The following is a 15,262-nucleotide window of genomic DNA, read 5'->3' as shown; positions in this document are numbered from 1 at the left end:
GAAAACGAACTGAGGGTCGAAGGGGAAGGGGGAGGGGGGAAAAGAGGTGGTGGTGATGGTGGAGGGCACTTGTAGGGAAGAGCACTGGGTGTTGTATGGAAACCAATTTGACAATAAACTATTAAAAATAAATAAATAAATAAATGTAAAAATAATAGAAAACTGTCACATACAAGTTTCAAAAAATAAAATAAAATAAAATACTAGTTAGCACTTGCAAATTTTCCCAAATTGATAAATTTCATTTAAAAAGGTGACAAAATAATTGTATAATTCCTTCCAATAAAATATACTGCATCTGTTAGTAATAAAAAACAACCACACACTTCATAAAATTTTTAAAAAATCCAAAATTACCTTAAGTTAGAAATTTTATTTTGCATCTCTTGATTAATTTTAACTTCTTCTCCTGGTCCACATTCCTTATGTACAGGCTCAGTTGTCAGACCTGTAACCCAGCCTGTAGAGATGAATCACAATTGTGCACCACTAAGTGCTGCTAGGTTAAAAGAAACCCCAGTATATATGTCCCTTTGTCCACCATCAACCTCATTTAGTCCTAGGACTTATTCTCCTTCAAAAACCAAACAACAAAAATTATCAAGCTGGAAAATATTCAAGCCATAAAGAAACTACTTAATAAGCATTTTATGATACTATTTGCATTTTGCCTAGACTACTACAATACTATGATTAAGGAAATCTTTCACTTCTCAATTTATAGTTTTAGTTTTTAGGTATGAAATAAGTCAACACATTCTAGCAAGTTCAAAAATACTGATGAATTAGAACTGTCCCTTCAAAAATCACTTTTATCAGAAGTTAAACTCTTGCATTGGCTATTTTAAGAATGTAAAAAAATTACTAACCTAAAAGCAAGGGAATTTTTAAAAGAGATATAGACAGTAACAAAACATACTAAGTTTCAGTAAATACTTCTTTTTAAACCAAAGAATATCATTTAATTTTCAACGATTAACTAGAACATGCTAAGTACTCTATTATTCACATATTAACTCTTTTATAAACCAATATACCTACTCCTTCCCTCCTTAGTTTTCAACCAATAAAGGTTTTAATGCTGTATGTAAGACTGATTTACTAATAACACTGGTTTAAAAAAGTTATCATCAAAAATAATTTATTAAGGGGCACCTGCATGGCTCAGTCACTTAAGGGTCTCTTCTTTCATCTCAGGTCATGATCTCAGGATTGTGAGACTGAGCTCTGTGTTGGGCCCTGGGCTAAGCATGGAGTCTGCTTGAGATTCTCTCTCCCTCCTTCCCTCTCTACTCCTCCCCCATTCATGCTTGCTTTTTCTCATGCTCTCTCAAAATAAACATTTAAAAAATTTTTATTAAATGTATATTTGTTCTTATGGATTCTTTCTTTACCTGTTATCATTTCCCTTACCTGAATATGTGGATACCACAATTTCATCATAGCCTTCTTTCCCTACACAACCACCCTGGATAGATGTGACACTTTCAGACAACATCTAAAATAAATTTAAGATCAAGCACTTCATTAATAACTAAAATGTTCACAGACATATTAAAATAAGCCATTAAACTTATTTTCCTGTCTCCAGACATTCGACATACATTTATTGAATACTTATTAGAAACACTGAGATTGAAAGACAAAAACCCTGCACAAATGGCAGAAAATCCCAGTGCTTTGGGCAAAAGAAGATTGAAAATGACTCATATATTTGTGTGTAGCACTCAGCCACAGTAGCCACATAATGAGCAAAAATCATTCATTTACATAGAGAAGTTTTTTTTTAAATTACATAAGCAAAACTCCCAATATGTTTAGTCTATCATCTGAATTCTACAACCACCTCTCATGTGTTTTTCCGAATAGTTTTTGGAAATGAATAAAGTTTTTTAGATGATTAAAGGAGATGATGGCCTCTATTAAACCTTTAGGTAATTTTTATCTCCATATTATCTATATAATACACCTTATCTATATATCAAAACATCTGTATTTACTGATCTGCAGTTAAAGCTGGGAAGGAGGGGTAGCACTAGTAAAGAAATTAGACAAATAAAAGTTGATACTGAGTTGTGGTTGTTGTTTTTTAAAACAGCTTCAACTCATCCTGCATAAGGCAGAGGGCAAACCCTGGCCTCGAGAACACTACTTCATGAAAATGAAAAATTCATTTTAGAGCAGAATGATTCTCCATGTAACTCTTTACCATGGCATAAACAAGCTTAATTATATTTAAAATCTGTGAACTAAAATTACTCTTATCTAGTAATTCTTATTTGGTAAACTCTTAGGTGGCTAGAAATGAAATTGTGACTTTTCACGCTGCTTAAGGATGTTTTGATATTGTTCTAACAACATGACTTTATTCCTAAAACATTATTACTTTAAAACAACACAGTCTTGTTTATGATCCCTAAACCTATAAATGTCACTCCTGTAATCCACTATGATTACAAAAACTAAGGTAAAAATAATGAATACTTCAGATTTACAATATTTAGAAACCAAATGAAGAAGTAATTTTTTTATTTAGCTAGAATGCAACAGTCTATTATTCAAACACAAGAGCAGTCTAGAGAAGATTTTGATAACATCAAAGCAGCAATATCCTAAGCCAAACACAAGATTTTGATATATTTAATTTAATAAAACCCAGACCAACACAGTCATCTCTATAGCTATTTGATGAATAAGCATATATAGTCTTTTTAAATGAACTGACCTGATCAAATCGTAGGACAGGCTCGTTTGCATCATTAAAACTATACACTTCCACCACTCCATCATCTCTCCCAACAAGTAAATCTTTAACCCCATCACCCACAATGTCAAAGCTGTCAACGCACAATATACCTTCAAAAAAGATGATAGAGGTGACAAGTTATTAATAAAACTAGTATTACGGCCAAGTACAAAGTAAGACTGCAAAAGATGTATACACTGAATCAGAATGGGAAAAAAACAACAGAAAATTTGGAGCATAATCAGGTGTCCTCTTTTCCACCCACATTCATCCATTTCCAAGACTTTAAATATAATCTAAATGGAAATGGCTCTTAAGTTTTTATCTCTAGCTCTGGCCTCCCCAGAATTCCAGATTCATATATTCAAGACTCTATACAGCATCTTCTTTGAGACATCCATTTGTATCTCAGACTTCATATGTCCCAAAGAAAATTCTTCATTCCCCTTTAGTATACCCATCAATGGTCCTTCCCCAAAATCTTCTCATCTCAGTAGGGTATGGCCCAGATGCTCAGGCCAAAAATCTAGACTACATCTCTGATTCCTTTTTCTCACTGCCCAGACCAAATGCCTTAGCAAATCTTACCAGCTCTATCTCCAATACATATATCTATATATCTATACCTATATCTATATCTATATCTATCTCCAATATATACTGAAATTGAGTCCTTTCCATTTCCAACTACCACTGGCCTAGCCCAGGCCACTTATCTGTAGTCTAGACTAAAATAAATTATAACAACTGTAACAATGACTTCCTAACTGACCTCCATCCTTTCAATTTTGAGCTGCTTTCCCCAAATCCATTCTCCCTGATATGTTTTTTGTTTTGTTTTGGTAGATTAGATCGTATCACACTCCCACTTACAAGTCTCCAAAGACTTCCCACTGCACTTAGATTAAAATTCAACCCTTTTCCAAGGCCCACAAGGACCTACATGATTTCACTTTATGCTATGTCTCTGACTTCTCTTGCCATGCTAATGCATAATTTAGTCACACTAGTCTTCCCTTTGCTCCTCAAATAAATCAAGTTTACCTATGCCTCAAGTCCTCTGCCCTGATTTTTTCCTCTTTCTGGAGCATAATTTCCTCCTCCCTCCCCCAACCCCCCACCCCCCACCAAATTTTTACATTACTAACTCCTTTTTTTATCAATCAGATCTCGGCTCAAATTTCACCTCTTATAAGATACTTTCCATTACCACGCAGTCTAAATTTAGTTTTCTTCCATCCACCCATCACTAATGCATCACTCTCTGATATTTTTTTCAAATGACTTAGATAAAGTTATTTATTCACTTGTTTATTCTGTCTCCCCTAACAAGTGTTTGTTGAAGAAATAAATGAATATATGAATAGAAGTACTATACCTATAAATAGTCATCTTACTACTTTCGACATCAGATATAAATTTCCTCAGAAATATATAAATCCTTTAGAAAACAGGAATATTCCCTGATTCATTGTACATCTTCCTTGCTTCATATAAAATACTCCTAAATTCTAATTAATTTCCTACACCAAACATTGAATAATGGATTAGATGTTGTGAATGGACATTAGCCCACAAAAACCTACCTATCCTAAATTACTATTAGCATTTCTTAATTAAAAAATGATGCTAAAGTACGACAGACCTGGAAATAAACAAACAATAAATAAATTGAGGTGGCTCGGGAAATTGTTAAGTTTACCAAATGCTATGAATAAATAAAACAGAATGAAAATTTAGGATATTTAGTAATCAATGACATTTCAGAATCTAAACCACATCAAAAACATACCTCCCCGCTTTTTCTCATTTCGAATTTCCCACTTGTGTATTGGTTTGGAGGCAGTGATCTGAATAAGCCCAAGTTTTCCATCTGATGTTCCAAACAAAAGGTCTTCTCCAGAGTTACCTAGTTTATAATTAGAGTCAACATATTATATTTATCCCATGACTCAGAAAAATCTCCTTAAAACTGAAAAATTTTCACATACATGGATTTTAATATAAAAATCTCATTAAAAATATAAAAAGACAGAAAACTTAATTTGGGAGGGTGGATATATAGTCACAAAATTTTATAAACCAAGAGATAAGACCTTTCCTCATCATCTAATTTTAAGATAAGGAAACTGAATATTAAAGTTCAGTAATTCGTTATTCTCAGTTATCAGCAAGTTATCAGAAGACTACTGTCTCAATTCTAGTTAACATATAGTTAAATGATTAACTATACTTAATATATAGTTATTAAAAACATGAAATATCTAGACTTAAATAACGGATAATGTACTCTGTTATTTTATTGTGATTACCGCCATTTCTGTTGTGTAGTGCTAAAACAGTAGGTGGGCCAGGAACTTCAGTTTCATACATCACATCAGATCCCTAAAGGAGAACAAGTATTTTAATACTGAAACAGAACACAAATTTAAAATAATATACATACTTCCTTGATAACTTCAACATTCACATAAAGAACTCTAAAATAAAACTGCCGGAAAAAGTTAGGTTATGATTATTAACTTGTATTTCTTTAGCAATTTTGTATATGTTAACTCATTTTAAAATATGTAAAGATCAGGAAGAAATATTTAAAATATTCTACACTTAGACTACTTTTCATTTTAAATACTTTGTTTGCCTGAAAACTTTACATTGGTAAATTTTCCTGTCAAAGCTTTCCAGGAATAAGTTGTTTGTTCTGTTTTCTTTAACTCAGAGCATTAAACAAACCTAAAGTTACTTCTTAAGGAAAATTCTGGCCTTGCCTCTGGGTATTTCCAAAACCCACTCCAGTAAGAGGCAGAATGTTTTACAGGTTACAATGTTATTTAGATAAGAAAATAAGTTATGACCGTTTATTTGTCTCTTTTAAAATTTTGCCATTTGTAATGTTTTCATTTAGTATACAGTATTTTGTGAAGCTATTAAAGAATGAGGTACTTATAAGCACTTAAACTGACATGAAAAAAATATTTATGATAAATCATTCAATAAAAAAGGACTTATGAAATTATAGTAAATACGTAATAACATTTTTGTTAAATTAAATATATAAAAGTCATGTGCTTTACCTTTTATGTAAAATTACATTTGAAATTTCATAGATATCAACTATATAAACACAAAAGAATACACAGGAAAACTAAAAAGAGGCTACCTCTGGGGCAATGGATAATGGGGAGTAAATGGGGGGAGAGTATGAAAGGCAGAGCAAAGGCTTCAAGTTTTAACTTCCCACAAATCCTTAGTGAATACTTTATTTTTATAATAAGCACATGGATCTCTTCTAGTTAAACAAAGCAGAATCCTAGAATCACCTGGAACAATTTCTAATTGAATACTAGCCGGCAGCTCCTGTTAAAAGCCTTATTCAAACCATTCATATTTGGGAGCACATGCTATGAAAGAAATTAATCATTCATTTCTCTAGAATGGATCTTGAACATTATTTTCCAATGGGGGAGAAAGCCTCATAGAACCACTGGATTTTTTCCTTCTATAAGAGGACTGAGACCAAGAAATGGCCATCTGACTATGAAATTCCAAAGAGTGAGATAGCCTGTGATGGCACAGAACAGCTAGATTTTTTTGTTCAACTGCATGATCTTCAGCCCAAGTTTCTGACCCAAATAATCCACCTGTTCTGTTATTTGCATTAAATTTTAGCTTATGGGTCCTGGTATGTGTACATGTGTATTTTATTGAATGTCACTTTTGAATCATAGGTATAACTATTATAATAATAAAAATAATGGTTTTTAATAGAAATATAAGGACAATAAAATGATTTTTCCCTCTATTATTCATTTATTTATCCAACAAATAAGTTTACTGAGTGCTTATTTTGTTGCACATACTGTCATAAATATGGAATAAACTCAAATGATTCAACCTTGATCTCAACTACTCCTTCTTTGTTAAAGCCTAACATCCACTCCCCAATCCAATTTCCTCCATTAATTTGATTTTGGTGGGGGGAGGGAAGGGTAATGGAGGAAGAAGGCAAAACAAAAACAAAAAAAAAACAAAAACAAAAACTGGGAAGGGTTCTATAGCAAAGGCACTCCATTCAGTCTGGGGTTGGGGGGAAGCATCCTTTTCCCCATATATGCCTCTTAAAATTTGCCAAAGATCTTAATACATTTGCCTCAAGTTAAAAAAATATTAACTTACCAATCAAAAGGCATTTTTTCCAGATATAATTATAAGACATTTAAAGTGGTAGTAATAAGTGATTTATCTCAAGTACACATTGTTCAGCAATAATTATTTACATGAATTATGAAAAACTATAAAAATGAAAATCACAGAAACCTGTAAAACTCTGAGCACTCTGTCCTGGCAGGCCAATACTGGTGTTATACTAGGTAATTTTTCCACTGGAAGGCAGATGATGTCATTGATTTTGTCCCCAGAAAGGTAATAGTGTTGGTCTTTGCAGTCACAATAATGGTTATAGATGTAACTTGCACTGAGAAAGAGGTCTGAGCCAGATATATGCCTGAAAACATTAAAATATAAAATATCCATATTTTAAAAAATAATTATAGAAAACTCCTGAATTTTTTTGAGATGAAAATAAGTTTACGCAGTTTCTATCATTTTATCACAGACTTCAAGAATAGTTTTTACCCCCCCCTTTTTCCCCCCACCTAATTTGTAGCCTTTAGGTATAACACTGATTTTGAAAGCTGAAAGGAAGACCTTAAGGTCATAGGCATCTCAAAACCTAAGCTCAGAAAGACTGAAGACAAAGACAATGATAATTTAACTGTCTATATCTGAAGACAATTTGAAAAAAGGAGCTTTTTTCGAATGTGTATTATGGGCCAACCACTGTCCTAAATGATTTACATGGATTACATGGATTAGTTTAGTCGTCATAATTCTGTAAACTAGGGACCATTATTATCCCTTCTCACAGAGAACAATAAAATGTTAGGTAACTTGCCTAATGGCTCACAGCTAGTAGTGGAGTACACTGTGTCAGGTAGCTTTTAGCTCTAGAGTGAGCTTTCTTACCATTAAACTGTCTAGCAAAGGCTGTTAGAAATGAATCTACTTTAAGTGATAAACATTGAAACAAAATGATTTTATTAGATCTTTATCTTGAAAAAAGAAAAGAAAAAATCTTCATTTTAAATTATATCTAACAAAATTTAGGCAATAATCATAACTAACATTCTAATTCTTACATCGAATCCAGTTTTCACTGGGGGAGCTAAAATTTGACAAAAATTATATATTACTGTATTACCTTTCACTTGTAGACTGCTATAACCATAAAGAAGGTGATCATAAAGAAGATTTTATTTGAAGGTTTCATGTGTTTCTCTACTTCTAAAGACTAGTTAAAAATGTTTGGTATTAAAATTATTCCTTATCCTATATAATGATCCTCATTGATTTTCTCTTTTTCAATTATTGCTTAAGTGGCCATACTTTGTGGCTCTGCATATGATTTCAGTAGTCCTCAATATCATTTTTATCAACCTAACAAAATTCTACCTTTTTCAAGATTTAATGTTTTATCTTGAAATCCATCTGTACTACATTTGCAATTATATTGCAGTTACACATTTTCCAAAGTACTGCTTGCAATCATTATTGTTGACAAAAGTGGGGATAGATGGAAGCGTTAAGCAGGGAAGGCATGCATAAGTGATAACCAACTTTATAAGTGCCCTCTTATTAAATATTGCCAAGTTATAACCTTGCTTTCCTATGCACCCTTATAAACTTGGGGATTTACACAATACATGTTCAAAAATTAAGTAAAGATCCTCTCCATTCCACCACTGCCACTCCAGTAAAAACATTTAAGAAACTAGCAAAAGAGACTAATGACTGGGAAATGCCTTATTTTCCTCAAACCTCTGCCCACATATCCTTCTGAATGTGTTATGTTGTTATTATTTTGATTTTAGTATTTTACAATTACAATTGGCCATGTCTATCTACAAAAGCATTTCAAAAGGATTCTATTCTTATTAAACTCACTCCCACATGCCACTGTTTAATTCTTACTTAATCTCACCAAAGCAAAGTTCTGCAGCCTGGAGGTTAGGACATGAGATACACATTATACAGAATTATACAGGACAGCTGTGCATTACACAGAACTCTGGACTGAGGTAGTAGTTTTCTTTTTTTTGTGTTTGAGTTTTTTTTTAATAATAGTTTATTGTCAAATTGGTTTCCATAAAACACCCAGTGTTTCTCCCCACAAGTTTTCAGGATTCAATAGTCTCTCATGATTTGTGTCCCTCTCTCTCCCCAACTCTCTTTCCCCCTCCCCCTCCCTGTGGTCCTCTGTTAGAGGTAGTAGTTTTCAAACCAAGGTCTGGTTGCTTATACAACTTGGTTGCAACACAGTCAAATGAAGAACTTTTTTCTTTTAACCCACTCCTAATAATTCTGATTCTGCAGGTATGAGTAAGATAAGAAATCTATTCTTTTAAGCCACCAAAGGATTCTCCTCAGTAGTAGGTTTGAAAACAGTGGATTAGATAAACTTTAAAACCCTTTTCAGCCCCACATGATTTAAAAAACTAAAATTTAAATTGCAAAATCTCATTATCCGAAAGCTATTAAAGGGAGTTATTTCTTTACTAAGGGTCTTAATTGATTTACCTAAAATTATATCCCATTGGTAGTTACCAACTTTTGACGGTCAGTTTTTTAACAAAATGATGCTACCTCATAACCAAAATTACCAGAGACCTCAAAGGAACAGGAACCTAAACATCTCTAGATTTCTTTTACTTTTTTCTTTTACACTTGATCATGAATCAACTGAACCAATTAGTCAAAAATGAATGTGTAAATATGAGAGTCTTTCAAAGAAAACACTGCAACAACCAATTAGTTTTGTATAGATTCTAGGTTAATTAGTTTCTGACAATAAAGTACCTTTAGACAATTTCACTTCCCAGGAAGCCTATTAAGATATGAAGCTCAATCTGGTGTTTATCACCTATCCAAAATATTGTAAATGCATATGTAAAGATAAAAAAAATGAACATACATAGCTTTAATGCTTTCAGTGAGGTTTGTTTCAAAAGAGAGGAACTGTTTTCCTCTCTTTGTGAAGCCTCTAATCTCAGATCCTGCTGCAATAAAAATTTTCTCCTGGGGTGTGTTAAGAACCCCTCCTAGCTCCAATCGTGCAATCTTCTGCCCCGGTAAAGTCTTGAACACTGCCTGCAAAAATCATCAAGGAAAAAATTAAGAACACAAATTTACTGTAAGGATTTTCCTTTACTGTAAAAATACATTGTGATTTCAAATACACAAAAAATTATCGTTCCATTATATAGAAACACCTTTAGATACAAATGTATTTACTTCAGTGGTTCTTCAAGGTTTTTGGCTACATATCTTCAAATTTTAGAATTGCCACACATATTTTAGTAACATCATTAAAATCTAAACTCCTGCAACTCAAAGTAGAGTTCATTAAGCAGTGGCATTAGTATAATTAACCTTATTAAAAATGCAGACTTACAAGCCCAACCCCAATTCTACTGAATGAGAAACTGCATTTTAACAAGATTCCCCCACTGGCTCCAATGAACATCTTTTTACACTTGAATCACCTTTTTAAAACTAATCTCTCCTGTTTTCTTTATAATTTTTATAAATTTTAGTAGTACAAATAAAAGATTAAAGAATTTACTGGAAACCTTAATGTATAACTTGGTATCTGATTGGAACCACCATTTGTATCATTAATTTCTTCCTGGTTATTTTCCATTTTATTATTGGCACTAGTTTCTCTCTCCCTCCAATGACTTTACACAGAGAATAAAGTATCTGAGAGAATATACGAATAATAAAAACATTGGTTTCTGACAGTGTTTACCCTATCCATCTTTTTATAAATTCTATATAATGTATAGTGAATATGTAAGTGTTCACAGCTCAGACCCATTGCTTGTAAACTATGATCTGTCAATAGGATAATGTACTAACCACATCCTTGATTATATTACATTAAGTGGCAAAGGTGATGGGATAGTCACTTCCATGTTATATTATGTTACATAAGACTCCACCTCAGCTGACTGCACAGATTTTCCTGCTGGCCTGAAGTAGGTCACCATGTTATGAGAGGGCCAGTGAGAGGACCACATGACAAAGAACTGTGGGGACCTCAAGATGTTGAGAGCAGACCCTGGTTTACAGACAGCAATAAACTGGGGACCTCAGTCCTACAACAGTAAGAATCTGAATCCTGTCAACAACCATGTGAGCTTGGAATAGGACCCCCAGCTCCAGAAATGAATAGACCCTGGTTGATATCTACACTGCTGCCTTGTGAGACATGAACCCAGATTCTTCACCCACAGAAACTGTGAGATAATACTACTGATTTAAACCCCCAAAATAATCTGTTACACACCACAGAAAATTAATACGTCACCCTAGGCTGTCAAAGGTGTTTTACAGCTAGCTAGCACATGACTTTTGTGTTGCCTGTAGCCTCATACTTCATGTAACTGCTTTTCTCACAATGAACTTTTCATTGTTTTTAACAATTTTAACCCAAGAGTATTCAATAAGTAGTGTGTTTCTCTTTTAGGAAATCCTTTTTTTGAGGTACCTGGGTAACTCAGTTAGGTTCTGAATTTTGATTTCAGCTTGGGTCTTGATCTTGGGGTCATGAGTTTGGGTCCCACATTTGGCTCCATGCTGGGTGTGGAGCTTACTTAAGAAAAGAAAAGAAAAGAAAAGAAAAGAAAAGAAAAGAAAAGAAAAGAAAAGAAAAGAAAAGAAAGAAAAGAAAATTCTTTTTTCTCCTAAAAAAAAAAAAAAAAAGAAAAGCTATACATACCACTGCTTCTCCCTTCTTCATGCCAAAGCACATAACTACCCCATCGTGATCTCCAATAACCACCTACAATAGATTGAAGAGAATCTGAAATTACTATAATTATGCTGTATTAACTTGTATGGGGAAAACAAGATTCTCAAAATATAAAACATAATTTTGAAAATAGAGATCAGAAAATCTAGGAAAGTGTCTGTGCAAAAATGATACTCCAAGAAATTATAAGAAAGAGGCAAAGTTAAGGTAGGGAGAATTGTTATTGAAGTTACTAGCCATGTGTTCTGTTCATACAATGCAAAGAGAACAAGAGAAGAGATATAGAAATGGCAGGCAGGTAATTTTTTTCCTTAACTAGAGCATAAAAATATGTTAAGATTAATTTTCAAAACAGATTATCAGTTAAAGTTGTGACTGACCTACTTGATATTTTAAAAATCTTTTTAATAGAAAAATTTTACCATATACAAAAGTAGAATATTAAATGAATTCCCACATATCCACCACTCAGCTTCAACAACTATCAACAAGTAACCAATGGATTATTTTGAAATAAATACAGAGGGAGACTTTAACACTTGTATCTCAGGAATTCATAACCAAGCAGTAACCAACAGTTACCTCTGCTCTAATATGTATGTACATATATATGCACATATGTATGTGTACATGCATGTACATATACGTAGGATGTGTGTGGCTCACACATGCATAAACAACCAATTCACTCATCCTAAGAATTAATTAAATCATAAATGTTCTTTTCAAGCACACAGGAACATCAGAAAATTGATGATGTATTAGGCCATAAAATGAGTCTCAAATATCAAAAAAGTTAATGTTGCATAGGCCGCATCCTTAGGCCCCTAACTCTTAACTTTGGGTGTGGGGTGTGCACAAATCCCTGTGTGCATTTGAAGAAAGCTATGGATTTTCTTCCCAGAACAATGAATATTCACAAATAATTATGCACACATTTTCAGGAGATTAGATCTTTGGTATTGGCGGATTTCTATTCAGATGAAAAAATACATAAGAATAGTTAAGGTTTTAAGTTTCCTTTTGCTTTGTTTTTTTTTAACACTACACTACTCCAATAATTTGTGAAAACAGTAATTACAGGGATTCCCAAAGTATGATTCCTAGATTCCCAGGGTCAACAAGAACTTTTTAGGAAATCTACCAAGTGAAAACTATTTTTCTAAGTGTTTATTTTCCTTTTTTGCTAGGTTGAAATTTACAATTACGATGCAGAGCAATAGTGGATAAAATTGCTGGTGTCTGGTAAGAATAAAAACAATGACAACAAAGCCTACCAGTGGTCACTGTAATCTTCATCACCACTTGAGAGTAAAGAAAAAAATCGAACTTCATGTAAGAATGTTCTTGATGAAGCAATAAATATTATCAATCTTATTGACTTTTTGCCCTTGAGTCCTGTCTTTTTAATAGTTGGTGTGAGAAAATAAGAAACATGCATACCAAAAGGCACTTTTGCTGCATACCAAAAAGCACTTACATACCTGTTTCAGTCACAAGCTGAAATATTCAGTTTTTTTCAGGAAACACAATTTTAAGAATGAAAGAACAACTGGCAACTATTAACAATGGTTAAGGGGTGCCTGGGGCGGCTCAGTTGGTTAAGTGTCTGACTTTTGGTTTCAGCTCAGGTCATGATCTCACTCGTGGTTTGTAAATTCAAGCCCCACATGCACCCAGCTCTGGGCTAGCAGCGAGGAGTCTGCTTGGGATTCAATCACTCCCCCTCTCTCTGCCCTTCCCTGGCTTTCTCTCCCTCTCAAAATACACATTTAAAAAAAATTGTAAATAATAATCTGTTATTAACACTTGGGTATTTGTAGACATTAAAAAAAAAACCTAAAGGAAGTCAGCTTCTCATTTTAAAGGAAAACAATGGAGAGTATTTGCTCCCAATGATAAAATTTGGGTTTTCAAGTGAAAATAAGTACTTTGGAAGATTTGAATCTGCCACTGTGAGCTTGACAGCTACTTTATACTTAACAACTTCTCTGATGAAATCAGTAATGATATCAACAAATGTGATTGGCTTTATATTCTATAATAACATTTGGAACAATCAACACTTGAACATTCAACTTTTGGAAGATCTGTATAACTCAATGAACCAATAATTTCAAATGACCATTACAGGATGCTATAAAACCACGCTTGGGTCAAAGACCCATTCAAAATGGTTTTTAATGTACCAAAGCATGAAAAGCTATTAATATGGTTTCTTATTCTACATAAACAAAAGTTCTTTGGGATCCTCAATAATATAAGAGTGTAAAAGGGTCCAAAGGGCAAAAAAGTTTGAAAAGTTCTGATCTAGTAGACCAAATACAATAAATGACAACCAGAAATCTGTTGATTTATTTTAGTAAAATGTTACTATATCAGAATACTGTATTTATTTTGCAGATTTTAAAAATATCCTACCAGTCTACTAAGAAATTATAATTGGCTTACAAAAATCATAGGATCAATATTTCTACAAAAATTATCATTATTGTTAAATAGAAAGTTCAACATCAAAATACTTAATTATTCTTAAAAATACAATGAAATTTAAAAAGCATTTTCCTGGGGTGCCTGGGTGGCTCAGTCAGTTTAGCGTCCCACTTCAGCTTAGGTCATGATCTCATGGTTGGGGAGCTTGAGTCTGCATCGGGTTCTGTGCTGACAGCTCAGAGCCGGAAGCCTGCTTCAGGACTCTGTGTCTCCCTTTCTCTTTGTCCCTCCCCTGCTCATACTCTGTCTCTATCTCTCAAAAATAAATAAACATTAAAAAAACTTTTTTAACAAAAAATTTTCCCTATATCCTATTTTGCTATATGTTTCTTTTTCATTTACAAAATTGGGTACACATAAGTACACACTGAGTAAATTATTAACAGGAAAATGGAATATCTTTTTCAACAAGTCTGCTCATACTATTACAGACTGTACATAGAAATTATAACATCCAACTGTCTGTGGAGGTCCTTTGGTATTCCAACCTCTGTTCAAATTAAAAGAAATTTGCGTTGATTTTATTTTACTAATAAAGGAATTTAAACCTCTCCTCTGTCAGAGCTAATGAGATAGCCAGAAACCAGGATCTCTACAGTACCTTTTGTGTAGCTCTATGTCTTGAGGCAGGAAGTAACTTCATAGTCTTCTGAGAGGTCACTCCCACCTAAGGAAACACACCAGCCACCTAGTGAATGTTTTCTGATACACTAATTTGAAATGATTACAAAAGAGGTTAAAAGGACCCGCAGATTTGGATCACAATTAGCTTTATTTTGTATTGCAATTAGTGATAGGAAATAATTATTCTCAGTGATGAACTTACTTTCTAATGAAATGTGCCACAAATGACAAAATATAGGAAATATTTTACACTCCAAAATAGTACACTCCAAATATACACTCCAAAATAGTAAAATTTATGCTATAAAGTTGTCAAGTCAAAAATAATGTGAGTGGCAACATACTTTATTAACTCATATTTTAGAGGTCTTCATTAAAAACTTCCTACTGTTGTTAGAGTGTTCATAAAATGATTTAAAATCTTTGGAAATGGATTACAATTATTAAAAATATAACATAGAAGATTTTTGTGAAAATACTGAATATGCTGAGGGAAATGTCATCCGATCTGACAGTGAGGACTATTT

The 15,262-nt window shown here is 33.1% G+C and overlaps 1 protein-coding gene and 1 long non-coding RNA gene across 2 annotated transcripts in view; one reads left to right on the top strand and one right to left on the bottom strand.

Annotated features, from left to right (window-relative positions):
* Positions 1 to 13,005, top strand: part of LOC115293745 — a 28,766-nt gene extending 15,761 nt beyond the window's left edge. The window contains exon 4 of the long non-coding RNA XR_003909582.1: positions 12,809 to 13,005. This is a non-coding gene — a long non-coding RNA (uncharacterized LOC115293745). The remainder of the gene's footprint in view (positions 1 to 12,808) is intronic.
* Positions 1 to 15,262, bottom strand: part of BBS7 (Bardet-Biedl syndrome 7) — a 38,264-nt gene that overhangs the window by 21,361 nt on the left and 1,641 nt on the right. Inside the window, exons 2-10 of the mRNA XM_029941405.1 lie at positions 14,713 to 14,778; positions 11,586 to 11,648; positions 9,777 to 9,952; positions 7,064 to 7,250; positions 5,059 to 5,131; positions 4,539 to 4,655; positions 2,726 to 2,856; positions 1,414 to 1,498; positions 358 to 460 (exon numbers count right to left, since the gene is read on the bottom strand). Coding sequence (XP_029797265.1) covers positions 358 to 460; positions 1,414 to 1,498; positions 2,726 to 2,856; positions 4,539 to 4,655; positions 5,059 to 5,131; positions 7,064 to 7,250; positions 9,777 to 9,952; positions 11,586 to 11,648; positions 14,713 to 14,778 — 1,001 coding nt within the window. The remainder of the gene's footprint in view (positions 1 to 357; positions 461 to 1,413; positions 1,499 to 2,725; positions 2,857 to 4,538; positions 4,656 to 5,058; positions 5,132 to 7,063; positions 7,251 to 9,776; positions 9,953 to 11,585; positions 11,649 to 14,712; positions 14,779 to 15,262) is intronic.

The sequence above is a fragment of the Suricata suricatta genome, chromosome 1 (genome assembly GCF_006229205.1).
Source record: "Suricata suricatta isolate VVHF042 chromosome 1, meerkat_22Aug2017_6uvM2_HiC, whole genome shotgun sequence".
Taxonomy (NCBI): domain Eukaryota; kingdom Metazoa; phylum Chordata; class Mammalia; order Carnivora; family Herpestidae; genus Suricata; species Suricata suricatta.
Note: the sequence above shows the minus strand (reverse complement) of the source record. Positions and strands in the feature narration are given on the sequence as shown.